The sequence below is a fragment of the Stenella coeruleoalba genome (assembly GCF_951394435.1).
Source record: "Stenella coeruleoalba genome assembly, chromosome: 14".
Classification (NCBI taxonomy): Eukaryota; Metazoa; Chordata; class Mammalia; order Artiodactyla; family Delphinidae; genus Stenella; species Stenella coeruleoalba.
Window position 1 is genome coordinate 77,477,446 of NC_137160.1, and position 21,909 is coordinate 77,499,354.

General features: G+C 44.3%; 1 protein-coding gene across 6 annotated transcripts in view; it reads right to left on the minus strand.

Annotated features, from left to right (window-relative positions):
• Positions 1-21,909, minus strand: part of SPRING1 (SREBF pathway regulator in golgi 1) — a 312,066-nt gene that overhangs the window by 186,538 nt on the left and 103,619 nt on the right. For 3 of the 6 annotated variants that reach the window (XM_079942822.1, XM_079942823.1, XM_079942824.1), the window contains exon 5: positions 159-245. The exons of 2 other annotated variants lie outside the window; for them this stretch is intronic. In XM_079942822.1, coding sequence (XP_079798948.1) covers positions 168-245 — 78 coding nt within the window. In that variant the 3' untranslated portion in view covers positions 159-167. Of the gene's footprint in view, positions 1-156; positions 246-21,909 lie in introns of those variants that run through there. One more of the 6 variants, XM_079942833.1, reaches the window with a different exon arrangement.

Sequence of the window (21,909 nt, forward strand, 5' to 3'; positions counted from 1 at the left end):
GTCCACAATTTCTGCCCCTGAGAAACTAAAAAGGGGTCAGCATACCCCTTTTCCTTGCTGGTCACCTCTGTAGATATCAGATAAGACCCCTCAGTTACCCATAACCATAGCCATGTCCTTGGCTACCCATAACTGAGCGCTAAATGAGCAGTACTTACCCAGACCAGTCAGAAAACAAGAGTCGCACCTTTGGCTGATGGCGGGGAGCAGCAAGGGCAATAACTGTCTGTTTGTTTTGGCATCGCCTATGAAAAGAAATTAAGGGTGTGTGTTACCCTTTGTCCAGTTTCTGTCTCTTGGTACACTAGCATTTCCATCTCAAAAGAATCCAAGTGTGAGCTAGTTCGAAAAGGGAAAGCGTGCCCGATTTTGGCAGGCCATGGAACAATCTCAGAGTCCTTTCTTCACAAAGCGCTTGTTAATATCCTACTTAATATGCTACGGAACACACGGTAGAAAACGAATGAAATGAATGGAGGGACTGCAGAGCCTTTAATATCGATTCTCAAACTCGGTTCCATGGAGCACCAGTGGTTCCCCCAGTGTCTCAGAGGCTGCTGGAAGAGAGGGGAAGAGGCCTCTCTCAGGCAGAGATCTGAGCCCCCAGACCCAATTCAACCACATCAGTTTCTCTTTTTTCAACCCAAGGACGTATTTGGGAAAAAAAAGGGGGGGGGGTCGGTTACTTAAATTAGAAAATGTTTGAGAAGCACTGCTTAAATAAAGCTCCACATATATTATTTCTCAGAGCTGAGATTCTGATAAGAATTGAAAAGTTAACGGTTTTAGTTATATTCTTAGCAAGAACCTAGTGGGCAGAAATTTAATTATTTTTAATCAAAAGCAGAGCCATGGCAAAACATATGATAAACAGAAAATATGTGCAGCCGTATAATTAATAAAGAGCTAATATGCTTAGGTTATAAAATGATCCTACAAATTAATAAGGAAAAGACCAATAACCCGGTAGAAACACGGGCCAAGGCTACAGAAATTCACAGAAGCAGAAATGCAAATATTCAATAAACATATGAAAAGATGCTCAGGCTCACTTGTCAGGGAAATGCAAATGAGAACAATGAGCTACTATTTTTTACCCATCAGATTGGCAAAAATGGAAAATATGTGTAACATCCAGAGCTGGCGAGGGTGTAAGGAATCTAGTTCTCTCAAACACCACTGGGGGAGGACTGCAAATTATTATAAAGTGGTGGAAAATCAACTGTTGGTATTTTTGAAAATCTAAACTGTAGCCCGGCGCTCCCACTTCTGGGAATATATCCACCAGAAATGAAAATGCCATTGTATAAAGACATAAATATATGAAGAAGTATATTACAGCATAATTTGTAATAGTTTAAAAAAAAAAACCAAAAAACCTGGAAGCAATCTGAATGTACATTAAGAGGAAAATGGTTGAAAAAAATCAGGATGTATTTACATTAAGGAACACAGTACAGATATCAAAAATTATAAAATAAAATTGTATACACTGACTGGGAGATATGCCTGCGACACCTTGTTAAATAGAATAAAAGCGAATGTGATCCTATTTTTATTTAAAAAAAAAAAGACCAAAAAAAGTCACACCCAGTAAGCGGGTTTCTATATGTTTTTATAAATAAAGAAAACAGTAGGGAAACATTTATACCTAATTGCTAACACTGATTGCACCGGGAGCTGGATTGGAGAGGAGTGGTGAGACTATTAATTTTATTTTAGATACTTTATTATTTGAAATGTTACAAAAGATATGTATTACTTTTGTAATTCAAATAACCAGAATTTTTAAAAACAGAATTAGGACAGGAAATTCAAAGCAAATCAAATTACTTTGACAATCACTGGAAGGCAGAGTGGAGCTGGCCATCTGGTATGGGGTCTTAAAGCACTAAACCCAAGGAGATATACAGCTAGTTGAAGGCACCCCAACTATGCAAGGGAGTAGACTGAAGGAGAGCCTTTTAATAGGGCTGACATTTTCCTTGAAAAACAGTCCTGACTCTTCTCTAATATAAGCAGAAGGACTGAATGAGACCCCAAAGTGATAGGCTATAGAAAAGGAGTCAGCAAATTTTTTTCTGTAAAAGACCAAATAGTACGTATGTTAGGGTTTGTGGCCCATTTGGTCTCTGTCACAACTACTCAACTCTGTCATTGTAGCACATCAACAGCCATAGACAGTATGTAAATGAAATGGGCATGGCTGTGTCTCAATAAAACTTTATTTATAGGGACTTCCCTGGTGGTCCGGTGGGTAAGACTCCACGCTCCCAATGCAGGGGGCCTGGGTTCGATCCCTGGTCATGGAACTAGATCCCGCACGCATGCCACAGCTAAGAGTCTGCATGCCAAAACTAAGAGTCCGCATGCCACAATTAAGAAGTCTGCACGCCGCAACTAAAGATCCCGCATGCCACAACTAAGACCCAGCACAACCACAATAAATAAATATTTTTTAAAAAACCTTTATTTATAAAACAGGTAATGGGTGGATTTAACCCAGGGGCTACAGTTTGCTGACCTCTGCTACAGAACAAGGACATAATTTTTATTTTTATTTTTTTTCGTTACGCGGGCGTCTCACTGTTGTGGCCTCTCCCGCTGCGGAGCACAGGCTCCGGACACACAGGCTCAGCGGCCATGGCTCACGGGCCCAGCCGCTCCGCAGCATGTGGGATCCTCCCGGACCAGGGCACGAACCCGTGTCCCCTACATCGGCAGGTGGCCTCTCAACCACTGCGCCACCAGGGAAGCCCCTATATAATTATTTTTTAAAAGCAAACTATTTCATTTAAGTATACTTCAAGATATACTTAAAGTGATGAAAGAGAAAAACCTACAACCCAGATTACTCTACCCAGCAAGGATCTCATTCAGATTTGACGGAGAAATCAAAAGCTTTTCAAACAAGCAAAAGCTAAGAGAATTCAGCACCACCAAACCAGCTTTACAACAAATGCTAAAGAAACTTCTCTAGGCGGGAAGCACAAGAGAAGAAAACTACCCACAAAAACAAACCCCAAACAATTAAGAAAATGGTAATAGGAACATACATATTGATAATAACCTTGAATGTAAATGGACTAAATGCCCCAATCAAAAGACACAGACTGGCTGAATGGCTACAAAAACAAGACCCATATATATGCTGTCTACAAGAGACCCACTTCAGACCTAGGGACACATACAGACTGAAAGTGAAGGAATGGAAAAAGATATTCCATGCAAATGGAAATCAAAAGAAATCTGGAGTAGCAATACCCGTATCAGATAAAATGGACTTTAAAATAAAGACTGTTACAAGAGATAAGGAAGGACACTACATAACAGTCAAGAGATCAATCCAAGAAGAAGATATAACGATTATGAATCTTTATGCACCCAACATAGGAGCACCTCAATACATAAGGCAAATGCTAACAACCATGAAAAGGGAAATCGACAGTAACACAATAATAGTAGGGGATTTTAACACTCCACTTACACCAATGGACAGATCATCAAAACAGAAAATAAATAAGGAAACATAAGCTTTTTTTTTTTTTAAAGAAGACGTTGGGGGTAGGAGTTTATTAATTAATTTATTTATTTTTGCTGTGTTGGGTCTTCGTTTCTGTGCGAGGGCTTTCTCTAGTTGTGGCAAGCGGGGGCCACTCTTCATCGCGGTGCGCGGGCCTCTCACTATCGTGGCCTCTCTTGTTGCGGAGCACAGGCTCCAGACGCGCAGGCTCAGTAGTTGTGGCTCATGGGCCTAGTTGCTCTGCGGCATGTGGGATCCTCCCAGACCAGGGCTCGAACCTGTGTCCCCTGCATTAGCAGGCAGATTCTCAACCACTGCGCCACCAGGGAAGCCCAGGAAACACAAGCTTTAAATGACACAATAGACCAGATAGATTTAAATGATATTTATAGAACATTCCACCCAAAAGTGGCAGAATACACTTTCCTGTCAAGTGCACATGGAACATCCTCCAGGATAGATCACATTTTGCTTGGGTCACAAATCAAGCCTGGGAAAATTTAAGAAAATTGAAATCATATCAAGCATCTTTTCTGACCAAAATACTATGAGACTGGAAATCAATTATAGGGAAAAAACTGTAAAAACCACAAATACATAGAGGCTAAACAGTGCACTACTAAATAACCAAGAGATCACTGAAGAAATCAAAGAAGAAATAAAAAAATACATAGAGACAAATGACAACAAAAACACCATGACCCAAAACCAATGGGACGCAGCAAAAGCAGTTCTAAGAGGGAAGCTTATGGCAATTCAATCTCACCTCAAGAAACAAGAAAAATCTCAAATAAATAATTTAACCCTACACCTAAAGCTACTAGAGAAAGAAGAACAAAGAAAACCCAAAGTCAGCAGAAGGAAAGAATTCATAAAGATCAGAGCAGAAATAAATGAAATAGAAACAAAGAAAACAATAGCAAAGGTCAATAAAACTAAAAGCTGGTTCTTTGAGAAGTTAAAAAAAATTGATAAACCCTTAACCAGACTCATCAAGAAAAAAAGGGAGAGGACACAAATTGATAAAATTAGAAATGAAAAAGGAAAAATCACAACTGACACTGCAGAAATACAAAGGATTGTAAGAGACTACTACAAACAACTATATGCCAATAAAATGGACAACCACGAAGAAATGGACAAATTCTTGGAAAGGTATTATTTTCCAAAACTGAATCAGGAAGAATTAGAAAATATAAACAGACCTATCACAAATAATGAAATTGAAACTGTAATCAAAAATCTTCCAACAAACAAAAGTCCAGGACCAGATGGCTTCACAGGCGAATTCTATCAAACATTTAGAGAAGAGCTAACACTGATCCTTCTCAAACTCTTCCAAAAAATTGCAGAGGGAGGAACACTCCCAAATTCATTCTAGAAAGCCACCATCACCCTGATACCAAAACCAGAAAAAGATATCACAAAAAAAGAAAATTATAGACCAGTATCACTGATGAACATAGATGCAAAAATCCTGAACAAAATACTAGCAAACAGAATCCAACGACATATTAAAAGGATCATACACCATGATCAAGTGGGATTTATCCCAGGGATGCAAAGATTCTTCAGTATACGCAAATCAACCAGTGTGATACACCACATTAACAAATTAAGGAATAAAAACCATATGATTGTCTCAATAGATGCAGAAAAAGCTTCTGACAAAATTCAACACCCATTTATGATAAAAACTCTCCAGAAAATGGGCATGGGGGAATCTACCTCAACATAATAAAGGCCATATATGACAAACCCACAGCAAACATCATACTCAATGGTGAAAAACTAAAACCATTTGCTCTAAAATCAGGAACAAGACAAGGATGCCCACTCTCGCTACTCTTATTTGACATAGTTTTGGAAGTCCTAGCCATGGCAATCAGAGAAGAAAAAGAAATACAAATTGGAAAAGAAGAAGTAAAACTGTCACTGTCTGCAGGTGACATGATACTATACACAGAAAATCCTAAAGATGCCACCAAAAAACTACTAGAACTAATCAATGAATTTGGTAATGTTGCAGGATACAAAAGTAATGCACAGAAATCTCTGGCAGCCCTATATACTAACAACGAAAAATCAGAAAGAGAAAATAAGGAAACAATCCCATTTACCACTGCAACAAAAATAGTAAGTACGAATAAACCTACCTAAGGAGGCAAAAGACTTGTACTCAGAAAACTATAAAACAGTGATGAAAGAAATCAAAGATGATATAAACAAATGGAGAAATATACCATGTTCTTGGATTGGAAGAATCAATATTGTGAAAATGACTAAACTACCCAAAGCAATTTACAGATTCAGTACAATCCCTATCAAACTACCAATGGCATCTTCCACAGAATTAGAACAAAAAATTTTACAATTCATATGGAAACACAAAAGACCCCAAATAGCCAAAGCAATGTTGAGAAAGAAAAACGGAGCTGGAGGAATCAGCTTCCCTGACTTCAAACTATACTACAAAGCTACAGTAATCAAGGGGCTTTCCTGGTGGTGCAGTAGTTAAGAATCTGCCTGCCAATGCAGGGGACACGGGTTCAAACCCTGGTCTCAGAAGATCCCACATGTTGCGGAACAATTAAGCCCGTGCACCACAACTACTGAGCCTGCGCTCTAGAGCCTGCGATCCACAACTACTGAGCCCTCGTGCCACAACTACTGAAGCCCGCATGCCTAGAGCCTGTGCTCTGCAACAAGAGAAGCCACAACAATGAGAAGCCAGCACACCGCAACGAAGAGTAGCCCCCACTCACTGCAACTAGATAAAGCCCGCGCACAGCAACGAGGACCCAACACAGCCATAAATAAATAAATAAATAAATAAATAAATAAATAAATAAATTTATTTAAAAAAAGATTTTGCACATCAAAGGAAACCATAAACGAGACAACACTCAGAATGGGAGAAAATATTTGCAAATGAAAGAACAGACAAAGGATTAATCTCCAAAATACACAAACAGCTCATGGAGCTCAATATCAAAAAAACAAACAATTCAATTAAAAAATGGTGGAAGATCTAAATAGACATTTCACCAAAGAAGACATACAGATGTCCAAGAAGCACGTGAAAAGATGCTCAACACCACTAATTATTAGAGAAATGCAAATCAAAACTACAATGAGGTATCACCTCACCCTGGTCAGAATGGCCATTACCAAAAAATCCAGAAACAATAAATGCTGGAAAGGGTGTGGTGAAAAGGGAACCCTCCTGCACTGTTGGTGGGAATGTAAATTGATACAGCCACTATGGAGAACAGTATGGAGGTTCCTTAAAAATCTAAAAATAGAACTACTAACATGACCCAGCTATCCCACTACTGGGCATATACCCTGAGAAAACCATAATTCAAAAAGAGACATGTACCCCAATGTTCATTGCAGCACTATTTACAATAGCCAGGACATGGAACCAACCTAAATGTCAATCAACAGATGAATGGATAAAGAAGATGTGGCACATATATACAATGGAATATTACTCAGCCATAAAAAGAAATGAAACTGAGTTATTTGTAGTGAGGTGGATGGACCTAGAGTGTCATACAGAGTGAAGTAAGTCAGAAAGAGAAAAACAAATACCGTATACTAACATATATATATGGAATTAAAAAAATATATAGTACTGATGAACCTAGTGGCAAGGCAGGAATAACGATGTAGACATAGAGAATGGACTTGAGGACACAGTGGGGTGAGGGGGAAGCTGGGGCGAAGTGAGAGTAGCACTGACATATATACACTACCAAATGTAAAACAGATAGCTAGTGGGAAGCAGCCGCATAGCACAGGGAGATCAGCTCAGTGCTTTGCAATGACCTAGAGAGGTGGGTTAGGGAGGATGGGAGGGAGGCTCAAGAGGGAGGGGATATGGGGGATATACGTATGCATATGGCTGATTCACTTTGTTGTAAAACAGAAACTAACACAGTATTGTGAAGCAATTATACTCCAATAAAGATCTATTAAAAAAAAAAGCAAACTATTTCATTGAAGTATATGTAATATACATATGATAAAAGTACACCAATCTGATGAATTTTTACAAAGTGAACACATCTTTCTAACTACCGCCCAGGTTAAGATGTAGAACATTACCAACACCCCAAAAGTGTTCCTTGTGCTCCTCCCAGTTATCCCCACCCCCCACCACCAAAGATAGCCACTAATTTTACTTCTGTCCTTATCATTTGTTTTGCTTGGTTGTAAACTTTAGGTAAATTGAATCATACAGCACGTTCTTTCACTCAGTGATATGTGAGAGAGATCCCTCCATGCTATTGTGTGGGTTGTCCAATTTCATTGCTATACAGTATTCTATACACAGTGTTGCAATTATCATATTGTAAGAATATGTCACACTGTATATATCTGTTCTGCTATTGATGATACTTGGGTTGTTTGGGGCTTGGGTCCAGTTTGGGATTTAGGTCCAGTTTGGGGCTTGCTATAGACTGAATGTTTGTGTCCCTCAAAAATTCTTATGTTGAAACCTAATCCCCATTGTGATGGTATTAAGGGGTGGGGTTTGGGGGAGGTAATTAGGTCATAAGGGTAGAGCCCTCATGAATGGAATTAGTGCCCTTATAAAACAGACCTAGAGTGATCTCTGTCCCTTCCACCATGTGAGGACACAGTGAGAAGATGGCCATCTATGAACCAGGAAGTGGACCCTCACTGGACACTAACTTGGCTGAAACTTTGATCTTGGACTTCCCAGCCTCCAGAACTGTGAGAAATAAATGTCTGTTTTTTATAAGACACTCAGTCTATGATATTCTGTTATAGCCGCCTGAATGGACTAAGACAGGGCTAATACAAATAATGCCACTGTGAATATTCTTAGCCACGTCTTTTGGTGCACACATTTACTTATTGCTATTGAGCATATTCCTAGAGTACATGTGCTACAACCGGTTTTTGTAAATACTGAATAAGTAACTTCCCAAAGTGGGTGTCCTAATCTGCCCTCCTATCTTAAGTATATGAGTGTTCCAGCAGCTCCCAGCATTGCCAACACTTGGTATTGACAGATTTCTTTCTTTGTAATTTTAGCCATTCTTGTATGTGTATGTGTAAAATTTATATATAGTAAAGTTAAAAAATGTTAGGTGTCCAGCTAAAAGCTTTTACTCATATAAAAATGCTTTGCGGTTTGAATCATATTCCCTTAATTACTAATGATGTTGACTCTTTGACAGGTTTATTGGCCCTCTGGATTCCTCTTTTATGAAAATCATATTCATATGTTTTGCTCATTTTAAAAAAATGGATTGTTTTTCTTTTCCTTATTGATTTACGGGAGTTCTTGAATACTCTGAATATGAGTCCTCCGTTGATATCTTTATTCCAACTATCTTCTCCCACTCTGTGGTTTGCATTTTCATTGTCTTAATGGAGTCCTTTGATGAACAGAAGTTCTTAATTTTTTTTTTTTTTTTTTTGGGTGGGTACGCGGGCCTCTCACTGTTGTGGCCTCTCCCGTTGCGGAGCACAGGCTCCGGACGCGCAGGCTCAGCGGCTCACGGGCCCAGCCGCTCCGCGGCATGTGGGATCTTCCCGGACCGGGGCACGAACCCGTGTCCCCTGCATCGGCAGGTGGACTCTCAACCACTGCGCCACCAGGGAAGCCCCAGAAGTTCTTAATTTTAATGAAGAACTGATCAATTGTTTTTTCTGGTTAGTTGTGTGTGTGCCCTGTTTCAGAAATATTTGTTAAAGGAAAACTGTTTCTATACTTACGACACTTCTGAACCAAATGTGTTGGATTTTTTTCCCCCAAAACCAACCAATTTTCCAATTTTGGGACACAAACTAGGTGTCCTATAATTTAATTCAATTCTGACACCAACTACACGCATTTAGCATCAAACTCCACAGGTTAAGGGCTGAGTCCCACAAGACTATCCCCAGTCAGACGCCTGTCATAAGTAATGGTTGCCCCAGGTACCCATAATTCTGTCTGACTTGGCTAGAAAGTCAGGAGTTCCCACTCCCCACATTTGATAATTTGCTGGAACAGCTCACAAAATTCAGGGAAACATTTACTTATAAAGGATATAGATGAGCAACCAGATGAAGAGGTACATAGGGTGAGATCTAGAAGGGTCACAATCACAGAGGCTTCTATCCCCATGGAGTAGGGATGCTCCACTCCCTGAAATATGATGTGTTCATCCACTCAGAAGCTCTCCAGAACCCACAGTTTAGGGATTTTTATGGAGGCTTCATCATATAGGCATGATTGGCTTTAAACTCAGCCTCCAGCTCCTCCCCTCTCCCCAGAGGATGTACAGTGGGTTTGAAAGTTCCAAGCCTCTAATCATGGCTTGATCTTTTTGATGACCAGGCCCCATCCTGAAGCTATCCAGGAGACCATGAAGAGTTGCTTCATTAGAACAAAAGAACCTACTATCACTCAGGAAATTCCAAGGGATTTAGGAGCTGTGTGTCAGGAAACAGACACAGAGTGCAATACATGTGTCTTATTATGTCACATTTGCCCATCCTGAAGTCATGAAGACATTCTCCTACGTTATCTCCTAGAAATGTTCTTGTTGTCTTGTCCTTGCACATCTGAGTCTACAACCATCCTAATAATCTCAACCAGGAATGTTTAGGAGTAAACATTACCCACTGCAATATGTTCAGTCCCTTGTGTTCTTCCAGAATCTTGCCATTTGCCATCAAGAGGTAGAGTCTCTTTTTCCTTCTTTTCAACCTGGGCTGGCCCCTCTGACCGCCTCAACCAACAGAAGGCAGCAGAAGTGACAGCATGACTTCCAAGGATAGGTCACAGAAAGTGATATGGTTTCCACCTGGTTCTCTCTGTCTCAGGACATCTGCTTTGGGTGCCTTGGCCACCATGTAAGATATCCAGCTGCCCTAAAGCCACCATGCTGGAGAGACCACATTGAGATGTAATATATACACAAGGAGCCCAGCTGTTCCAGCCCCCAGCTGTACAACAAGTCTTCCCAATCCAGATGCCAGACATGAGCATGAAAACTTCGAGGTGACCCCTGCCCTAGCCATAGGAGATACCCTGAGCTAGAACTGCCCAGCCAAGGGACCCATCTTTCCAGGCTCTAGCTTAGCACTAGTTTTACTGGGAGAACTAACCTGTGGACCGGAGTAGGCTGGTTTCCACCCCTGCTGTTTATTTCAGGGGTGTGTTTTCAAACCCTAAAGACAAAGGAAGCTTTGACTTTCCTTTTTCAAACCTCATTTCAATCTACTTAGTGTCTATGCAAATGGAAGAGCCCATTCATGAAAGGAGAAAGACTCCTGGAGATCAAACAGATGGGAAAGATGAGATAAGACATCCCCCTTGGATACTCTTGAAGGGTAGTGAAGTCTTGGTGTTCATCCAGAGAGATTAGCTGGGGATCACTTCACGAGCTTTGTTCAGAGAGATAAGACCTAAAGCAGGGCTGGCGGAACCCCTACCCCATCCAAAACTGGAATATGGCCGATTTCACAAAGAGATCTCCTTGCTCCAGAGTCCCTGTCACTCAGCTTCTGTTTCCAGCCATCTAGCAGCTCACGTTAAAGAAAAAGCTCCTTCCAACTAGTACCCAGGGATTAACCAGGCCTCTGGGATCCAGCCCAAAGGAAACGGCCGGTTCTACTTCCTGGAGGTTTAAGTGGAGCAGGCAAATCAGCGTGATTGATTAATTAGCAGAACTGCATTTTTCACTTTTTAAACACATGTCTGATTTGCTAATAATGGCAATAACACCTACCTCTATGCACAATCATATTACTTGTTTATTCCCCACCCCCCACCCCACCATACAAGTTACAGGAGATCAGAGAGCTGGGTCATCTGCTTCTCGCCACAGCCCCTGCACCCAGCCCAGTGGGCTCCAAGACTACTTCCTGAATGAATGGCTGAATGAACGAGTGAATGATAAGTGATAATAGCAACCCTTCAGGGGCACCTGCTCCAGGCAGGCACTGTCCATTATTTCACGTCCTCCTTCAGCTTCCCTTGAGGGAGGGGTGGTTGTTTTGGTTTTATAGAGGTTAGGAAATTTGCCCAAAATCTCAGACTCACTAAGGGGTGGAATCCAATTTCGAACCCAGCCCCTCTGACTCACACGCCATCCTCTTTAATACTAAGCACAATCTTGGCCACAGAGGGGCCTGGGAAAGACCGCCCACCCTTTTTCTCTTTCTCGGGATAAGAGTGTTTTCACAAGGGCCTTGGAGACCAGAGTCTAAAACTCTAACCTGCTCTGCTGAGCCCAGATCCAGCCCCACAGCCCCGCCTGGAGCCTCTGGCTTAGGTCAGGGTTCCTGTCCCACTTCTGTGGCCTGGGAACTCAGGGGAAAGGGCAATTAAATTAACAGGGTCACGGAAAGAGGAGGAGGGTGAGAAGCTGGTGGCCAAATCCAGAAAGGGCAGATTTCAATTTGCATAATAATTTTGTTAGCAACAATAGGCATCCAGGACATCTATTTAAAGGCTGTAATGTTAATTTAATGGGAAAAAAACTAATACAATTCCCCCAGAATTTTTCAATTAAATTAATGTGATGGGCTTTAATGGGTAGCTTAGGTAGAGAGCGCGAATAGGAGAAATATTGCATAAATTATACATACATTTATATATATGCTACCCATATATATAATCTCTCTGCTCTGAGGTTTTGACATATGAGAGGCCCTGTGTTTAAATCTGGTAACGAGTTATAACTCTATTGCAAGTACAGTGACCCTTTTTTCATCCAAAGAAGGGGAGGGCTCCTCCCTGTGGGGTTTCTGCAAACCCCTTCCCTTCAACAACACACCAGGAGACTCGGGTCTTAAAGAAACAGAGGACTCAACAAACGATAGGCCACGGTAACACATACGTGCACAAAAAGTCAACGATATGAGAAATCTAGCAATGCAAAATCCTCTTCCTCGATCCCTGCTCCCTAAAGACATCCAATGGGACAGTAAATAAAATGGACTAGGTTTCAAGGACCACTTTACTTTCTCAAGCATGAGTTCATTCACACATCTCATTCAGTGAGTGTTTACTGAATAGCCACTAAATGCTGGACACTGTTGTAGGCGCTTCCAGGAATGTTATAGTGAACAATCAGATGTGACCCCTGACTCACAAAAAAATCCAGGATGTGTTCAGGTAAGCTCTTCATGCTTCCATTTTGTCACTTGTAAAATAAAGAGGATGACTGCAGAAGCCACGGGTTGGTGTCCAAGATGGTCCCCAATAATCTCACCACCTGGTTTTCACACCTTTGTGTGGGACTCTCCTGCAATGAATAGTGGAACCAGTAGGATATTGCAGAAATGGAGTGAGACTGCTAAGCCAAGGTCAAAGACATTGCAGCCTCCTCTTTCTTCTCTCTCTCTCTCCCTCTCTCAGCTCATTTGCTCTGAGGGAAGCCAGCCACCATGTTGTGAGGATGCTCAAGCAGCCCTAGGGGGACGTCAATGTGGAGAGGAACTGAGGCCTCCTGCCATTGGCCAGCATCATCTTGCCAACAGCCATGTGAGTGAGTCACTTGGAGCAGATCCTCCAGCCTCAGCCAAGCCTTCAGATGAGACTGCAGCCCCAGCTCCCACCCACTCTCTCTTGAGAGAGCAGGCGTCAGAACCACCTCGCTAACCATCTTCAGATTTCTGACCCACAGAAACTGTATGCGATGATAAATGTTTATTGTTGCTTTAAGCTTCTAAGTGTCAGAATAATCTGTAATGCACCAATAAATAGCCAATACAATATTCTCCCTTTTCAGCTGGCCTTGGGTGAAATCATGATGGAGGCAAAGTTGGTCCTCTTTTCAGGGTCTGCACCTGCTTCCCATTCACGTTTGTGCATCGTGTGCCCTTTCCTAAGGCCACACTCTCTGCTCCTTTGCTTAAGCTCTAAGCTGATGCACAGGCTCAAACCCTGACTGACCATTCTCAGAGGTATTGTCATTTTAATTAAAGTCTTTCAAAAATCAAAAAGGGGGCTTCCCTGGTGGCGCAGTGGTTGAGAGTCCGCCTGCCGATGCAGCGGACACGGGTTCGTGCCCTGGTCCGGGAAGATCCCACATGCCGCGGAGCGGCTGGGCCCGTGAGCCATGGCCGCTGAGCCTGCGCGTCCAGAGCCTGTGCTCCGCAACGGGAGAGGCCACAGCAGAGAGAGGCCAGCGTACCGCAAAAAAAAAAAAAAAAAAAAATCCAAAAGGATTTCAGACCCTAAGAAACGAAGGTCTCCAGGTGAAATCTCAGGAAACCAAGGAGCTGTTAGGTGGTGGGAGCTCTTAGGGATCCTCACATCACTTCTCCCAGGGTCCCATGCTTTTTACTCAATTTCAGCAGCCAAAACAGAAAGGGCACACAAGCGCTTAACACTGACTCATTTCCAGTTTTTAGCATCAATCCTTGTTTCCGTGGGCAACTTGTCTCCCTCACAGGCTATGATGCTTCATGAACTGCTGATACAAAAGATAAATAGCTAAGTGAGGTTTCCATTGACTCAACTCCAAAATGGACCAGCAGTGAGCACCACTGAAGTCCTGGCCACACCAGTCCACAGAGGTGGCTGTGAACTTGCAGGGAGCCCCAGATTGAGTCTTGGCTCGTGCATGAACACGAGTGAGTCCACGCATCTCTCTGAGCCCATTTTCTCTTTCGTAAAGTGGGGATATTAATAGCTGTCTCACGCGGGTAGGAGGGAGCCTGGCACGTAGGAGGAGCTGAATGCACACTGCTCCTGTACAGCACCCCGTGGACAGCGTGGCAGGGGCAGCAGGAAAGAGCCTTTCCGCTCAGCATCCAGCCAACTACTTCACTGAACCTCACAAGAGCTGACACCGAAGTGAGACGGGGGGTCTGCTGTGCTTGATGGTGAGCACTCTCTGACTGCAAGCTGGACTCCAGAGGGCTGCCCAGCTACCAACAGCTCTGCTGCCCGCCAGTGCAGGTGGTCCCTCTGGGCTGTTTCCCAAGAGGGTTTCCCTGAGACTGACTGCTGAGTTGGCCCCTTTCCCGGGAGGCATGAGGGCAAGAGCAAGGGGAGTAGGGAAGCCAGAGTTCCACAGGGCAGAGTGCTGTGCTCTCCCTGTTGGGATCGACTCCATCTGAAGCGGAGGCAGGCTGAGTCTCCATCGGGCAGCACATTTAGGGAAGTCACGGCAGGGCTGTCTCCAGAGCATCAGATCCAGGATGCCCGGGCCCTTCTCCTGGCTTGTACAAGCGAGGGTAAGACAGCTGCCACTCTACGGAGCTGGAAGGATGTGATTTGAGGATTACCCTAGCCATCTCCACTACCGTATGGATAAAGTCTGTCTACAGGAAGAGAGAGGGGTGCACACAGCTCCTACTTCTTAACCGTTTCCTTCTCTTTTAGAGCAGGCAGCTGGGTCCTTGTCCTCTGCAGCACGGTTCATTACTGTCCGTGATGATCAACAGTAGAATCAGGATGAAATTCACTAGGCAAATGAGCACTAACACCTTGTCTTGTAAATGAAAGTGACCAGGTTGTGTTACAGAAATCAGACAGGTAGCCAGACAATGAAAGAATCAGTGAGTTTTCTGCCCTTGATAGGAGTTGCTCTTTGCAGTAGAGGCTGTGACAGAGTGATGATCATGATAGCACCTGTCAACTCTCCTCTCCATCCATGCATCGACTTGTTCACCTATCCATTCATCCATTCATGCATCCACCCATGCATCAATGCATCAGTCAATTGATCCAGCCAGCCAGCCAGCCAGCCAGCCACCCATCTATTCATCTATCCACCACCTATTCACGTGTCTATCCATCCATTTATCCATGTGTCCATCCACCTATGCATGCATCCATCCATCCTCACATCCATCCATCCATCCATCCATCCACAGAACCATACAATCATTCACTAATTCATTCAGCAAAATTTTACGGAGTACCTAGGACATCCGTAGACCTATGAGAGATTCCCAATTCAATGCGCATTTACTGAGAGCCTACTCTGCCTGCTGTACTACAGACTGATGTGCAAAGGGGAATAAACCAGGGGCCTTCAAGGAGTTTACAGTCTGGTTATGGGTGGGGGATAGAAAAGTAAACATCCATTAGAGTGAAAAGAGTCAAGAGAAACACAGAGGAGACCAAAGAACCCATGGTTCAAATTGGCCCGCAGCAGTGGGAATGGGGCTGCCCAGAGCCTTTTAGTCTCCACCCAGTCACCACTGTAAGTAACTGTGCATTTGCTGAAGAGTCAGCAAAGGGGCAGCACTGTGTTTCACCTGACTAACACCTTTGAGGAGAATGAGTACGGTCCCATTCTCAGACATCGTGGTTCAGGTGGAGCTGACCCCACTCACCTGCTCCAGGTCTGGCCAAGCAGAGAACCAAATACTCTTGGTTATAGGAATAGGTTCTGGGGTGTGGGCAGCAAGCCCTCCTAGGGACCTTGGTGGGAGCCTGGGGAAAGGGAAGACTCTCCTTTCAGCGCTGGTGAGTCTGGAGCTGCCAGAACCATGCTTCCCACCACAGAGCAAGTGTGTCTGAAAATGATGCCAACACAAGAGAAGAAGGACCGAGAGGAGGAGAGAGGGAGGACGAGGACAGCGTTGTTTGGCCTCCTGGATCCAGCTGTGTCTCCTCTGATACATGAGCCAATAAATTCTTCTTATGGCTTCAACAGTCTTCAACCACTTCAACCACTTCAAACAGTGGTTTCTATCACATACAACCTAGAGTCCCAGAGAACACACTTGGGAACATTCAGAAGTAAGACCCGTGTCCATAGGAGTAGGAACTGCTCCATCAGGTAGCTTTGCTTGCATGTTGGGAGATAAAACAGTGGAATGGTAGGTGGGTGGATGAGTTGATGAATTGATGAATGCTGTCTTGATCACCAGTTAGTCGCAGCCTCATATATAAAGAGCAGCTCCTATCGAGGACAGACAGGGTTCACTGACTCTCTTCTCCAGGAGAGTGGTGACCTAGATTTTCGTTTTAGCCCTGCCCCTAATCTGCTGTGTGATCTTGAGCTAGTGACTGTCCCTCTCTGGGCCTCAGATGCCTCAACTGCAAAGTGACGGAACTATATGAGACCCACATTACTTGAAACATAATCAGAAGAACAGTAGTCTTTTGAAATGAAATGGAAAAACTATTTACATATGTGTATGCTTAGGAACTGTGATGAGTTAAATTGTGTCCCCACCCCACCCCCCAGCCAAAGAAACACTGAAGTCTTAACCGCAGACTTTCAGAGCGTTCCCTTATTTGGAAATAGAGTAATTGTAATTAGCTAAAATAAAGTCACAGTGGAGTAGGGGAGGCCCCTAGTCCAGTATGACTGGTGTCCTTATAAGATGACAGCCATGTGAAGACAGACACACAGAAAGAAGGCCTTATGGTGATGAAGGCAGAGATCACAGGGACGTAGCTACAGGCCAAGGAATGCCAAAGACTGCCGGAGACTGCCGGAAGCTACAAAGAAGCAGGGAAGGGTCCGTCCCTAGAGACTTCATGGCTCTTCTGCCATCCTGATTTCAAACTCCTAGCCTCCAGAACTGTAAGACAACAAACTTCTGTTGTTTTAAGCCCCCCAGTACGTGGTGCTTTGTTATGGCCGCCCTAGGGCCCTGCTAAAGGAGTCAGGACATCTGCTAATTCTGTACGGCGCACCCCCTCAGAGACCACCAGTCATACTCTTGCATTAAAAGCTCTAAGAAGGGGCTTCCCTAGTGGCACAGTGGTTGGGAATCCACCTGCCAGTGCAGGGGACACAGGTTCGAGCCCTCGTCCGGGAAGATCCCACATGCTGCTGAGCAACTAAGCCCGTGAGCCACAACTACTGAGCCTGCGCTCTAGAGCCCGCAAGCCACAGCTGAGTCCATGCGCCACAACTACTGAAGCCCACGTGCCTGGAGCCTGTGCTCCACAACAGGAGAAGCCACCGCAATGAGAAGCCCGCTCACCACAACGAAGAGTAGCCCCCACTCGCCGCAACTACAGAAAGCCGGCGCGCAGCAACGAAGACCCAACGCAGCCAAAAATAAATAAATAAAAATTTAAAAAGAAAAAAAATAGCTCTAAGAAGTCCTCCAGAAAAGACTCACTTAAACGCATCTAAGCCAGCATTTCCACGACCTCTTTGATTACTGCTAAGATTTGATGATCTCTAAGATCAGTTCCAACTGTGACTTTGAGGGATTGCTCTTAAAGTTAATCATCTCAAAAGGAGAAGACATGGGTAGGAAGGGGTCAGACAGGGAATGTGGATAGGTCGAGTCAAACTATCATCCTTTTTATATTTTAATTTTTTTAAGAATCCACGTATGTGGTTTAAAAATATTCAAACAGTAAAAAAAAAAAAAAAAAAAAAAAGCTGTACAATGAAAATAAATCTCTCTTCCACACCTCTCCCTCAGGCCATCACAAGACGCGGCTCCCCATTCTCTTATTTACGCATCCGGAGATAATTCTATGATATATAAGCACATATATAGATATGCTCCTTGTTTTGCACAAATGGTAGTCTACTATATTGATTGTTTTCCACAGTGCTTTTTTTTTAACTTAACATATCCTACAGATTTCTGCATCAGCAGATACAGAGCAGGGTTTCTCAGTCGTGGCACCACTGGTACTGTGGGCTGCGTAACTCTTCACTGTGGGGTCTGTGCCATGCATTGTAGGACGTGTAGCAGCATCCCTGGCCTCCACCCCCTACATACCAGTAGTGCTGCCCCTCCCCCTTCAGTTGTGACAACCAAAAATGTCTCCAGACTTGGACAAATGTCCTTCAGGGGGTAAAGCTGACCAGAGTGAGAACTACTGATATAAATCTACCTCATTCTTCCAATTGCCATCCAGTCTTCTGCTGCATAATTTACCCACCCAATCCCTTTCTGGAGGCCACTTAGGTTGTTTCTGGTCTTTGGTTAGTATAAACAACGTCATAATGAATATTCTTGCACATGTGTCTTTGGCCCAAAAACACAAGTTTAACTGTTGGCTAAATCTGTAAGACGTCTTGTTCACCACTCAGTAAATATTGGTTAAGTAAACATATGAATAGAAGGAGAAGAATGGGAACTGCGAGCTTCCAATTCCCATCTTTTCCGCTAAGTGGGGTAAATGCTGCCTATGGTTGGAGGAAATGAGGCCAAGGCAGAGAGAGAAACAAGCACCAAGAGATGGAGTTCTCATCTAAGCCCCTTGATCCAGTCATGCCTGAAGCCAGAGCCTCCTGGATTTGCCCATTCTGTGAGTTAATGTATTTTCTTTATGGCTTAAGCCTGTTTGAGCTGGGGTTTTGTAACCTATAACTAAAAGACTCCTGGGTGTCAACAGAAGCAACAGGAGTACCTCCAAGAAGCCTGTCCTGACCCAACCCTCTTCTCTGGGCTCCTACAGACCCTGTGCTGTGTGCACTCAGTCAAGTACTTCCTCTGTGAGAGTCACTGTCCCCTCATGGGTCTCCTCACCCCTCTGTCCACAGCCCTTGCCCAGACCGGATACTCAGAAGGCTCTGTTGGATGAATGAGTGTGAGTACCATATGACTTGCAGCCTCAACACCTCCGCTAAGTGAGGGCTCAATAAATCCATGCAAGGAGGCTTCTGGCAGCAGAAGAATCCTCTTAACTCGATTCTGGAAGCTCTGCCAATGGAGCAAAACAATACCCACTCCAGGGCACGAGGCTGTGCAGGGAGGAAGGGGTACCTAGGGGTGAGGGGCTGCCTTCCAGGAATCTTCGCTGTCCCGAGCCACTCACTGGACGTCACTGGGCAAATGGCCCCTGAGGTCTCTGACTGCGCTTAAACTTTCCACTCACTTCCAGAACAGGTTTGGCTTCACTGGAAACCATCCTGCTTCGGCAAATCATGCCCCACCTGCTGCAAACAAAGTACACCATTTATGTCATCAACGTTTATAAAGTGCTCTGAGTGTCTTGGACAAGAGCCTCCACACAAGCACAAAGCTTTACAGGCCAGCAGAAAGGACTAGAATCTCCTTCAACAGCTTCCAATCTGTAAAGTGGCCCAAACCCATGCCAGTTCACGCAAGAGGATCCCGAAAGATCGAAAGACTAAGGAGGGAGGAAAGCAACAAGCATGTGTGCTAAGTGCTAGATGCGTTCACACACATTCCATATTGTAAAATGAGCACCTACTGTGTGCAACGCACTGGTCTAAGCGTTGGTCTAGGTGTTCAGCAGTGAACAAAAGCATTCATTCTAGTGGGGGTGGGGCAGGCAAAGAAAGAAAGGAGTCATTTCAACTACAAATAAATGTTATAAAGAAAAGAGAGGGCTTCCCTGGTGGTGCAGTGGTTGAGAGTCTGCCTGCTGATGCAGGGGACATGGGTTCGTGTCCTGGTCCGGGAAGATCCCACATGCCGCGGAGCGGCTGGGCCCATGAGCCATGGCTGCTGAGCCAGCGCGTCCAGAGCCTGTGCTCCGCAACGGGAGAGGCCACAGCAGTGAGAGGACCGCATACCACAAAAAAAAAAAAAAAAAAAAAAAAGAAAAGAGAACAGGGACTTTCCTGGAGGTCCAGTGGTTAAGACGTCTTGCTTCCACTGCAGGGGTCATGGGTTCGATCCCTGGTCAGGGAACTAAGATTGCACAAGCCGTGTGGCATGGCCAAAAAAAAAAAAAGAGAGAGAGAGAACAGTGAGGATGGTATAAAGAAGGTCTCTGGAGAGGTGCTCCTTGAGGCTGGGAAATCACTTCTGTCACCTGCTCGATCCCCACAAGCACTGGACATCACTGTCCCCATTTTATGAAAGAGGAGGCTGCAGGTAAGACAGCACAGCGACCTGCCACAGTCACACAGACAGTCAGAGCATGCTGTATTAAGGGTACCTGGGATTCGTTTTCAGCAGGTTTGATAAGACACTCAAGACACAGAAATGACTGTCATGAAGTAAGAAGTGTACTGTACTCATAGATCCCTAGAAACAGGAGGCAGGGCCCAGCATGCAGGGTCACATGGGGAAGCACCAGGGTCAGTCAGGAGGCAGAGGCGGTAAGGGAAAAATACAGGCAAGAACTTTTATTGTGGTTTCTCCTGGAAGGAACGGGTGAGGCAGGGTAAACAGGCTCAAGAGGAGCTAGTTTGAATAATCTCAGCAAGATCCGGGGCATGGGGGCTGTGCCCAAGTTGTGTGTCCTGCGGTGATTAGGGCAGGTAGACAGTGGCTCAGAGGGTGAGAGCCCCATCAAGAAGAGGGTTGGAGATGTGAGCTTTGGATTGGTTGGTCTGCATTTGAAAGGCGTGCTTCCTGGCTAGTTGTTCACTATCTCTAGGAACTGGCTAAGTCCAGGAGGAGCAGTCCCTCCCTGGGTAGCAAGGTTCCAAGATGTTCAAGGCATCAGAATATAGAAAATAAGACACAGTTAATACACAGACTCAGCCTGGGGCTCAAGCTGCCCCCTTGGCTGCCCACAGTCACTGCAGGGACCAAGACCCTACTAAAAGGGACTCTCCACCTGTGGGAAGGACGCAACAGGTTGGGTTCAGCTACATATGGAAAGAGCAGTGTTGCTCTTGTGTCACTTAGACACTATCTTGGCATGGGCTCATTAATCCTCATAATCCTGCAGGCAGAAGGGTAAAACGAGATAGAGAGAGGCCCTTAAACTGTGAAGCTAATGAAAAGGAAAATGAGTTTGTGCTGGGATGCCCAAGAATTGTTTTATTTTCTTATAAATTCTGCCCCATTTCAATTCAGAGCTTTTTGTCAAGAGCAAAGGACAGAGAAGGTGGTGTCCTTGATTAAAACAACACAAATACTGTTTTCAAAAATGTAGCTGGCTGGTGCCCATGTTGTTTTAATTTGCTGAGACCAGATTGTCCAGCCCTCGTGGATTTGATCCCAGACAGGCTCGTTTGACTTATTCAGAGAAAAACTCTGTTTTCAGCCACAAACTGTACGCCTCACCCTGGCCAAATATGTTGCAATCCTTCCTAACAGTTCTTGTCCAGGAATCCCAAGCCCACCTTCTGGATCCCATTTCCAGATGTTACTCGTATGTCCTCCACATGCCACTGACCCCAGGAGGAGACCACAGAGCTGGTCTAGGTTTACCCTCAGAGTAAAAACAGGAAAAGGTACAAGCATATGGTAGGTACTCCATAATTGTTTGCTGAGTGAATGAGTGAGCAATTGGATGGATGGATGGATGGATGGATGAACAGATGGATGGATGAGTGGTAGATGGATGGATGAGTGGTAGATGGATGGATTCATGGATGGATGGATACATGGATGGGTAGATAGATGGATGGATGAATGAGTGGATGGATGTGTGGAAGCATGCATGCATTTTCTTTAGCCATTCATTCATTGATGGCTTTGGGCTTTAGGCTTGGTTCAAGTTTTACCAGGCTGGTAAAAAGAATTTTCTCTCTCTTTTCCAG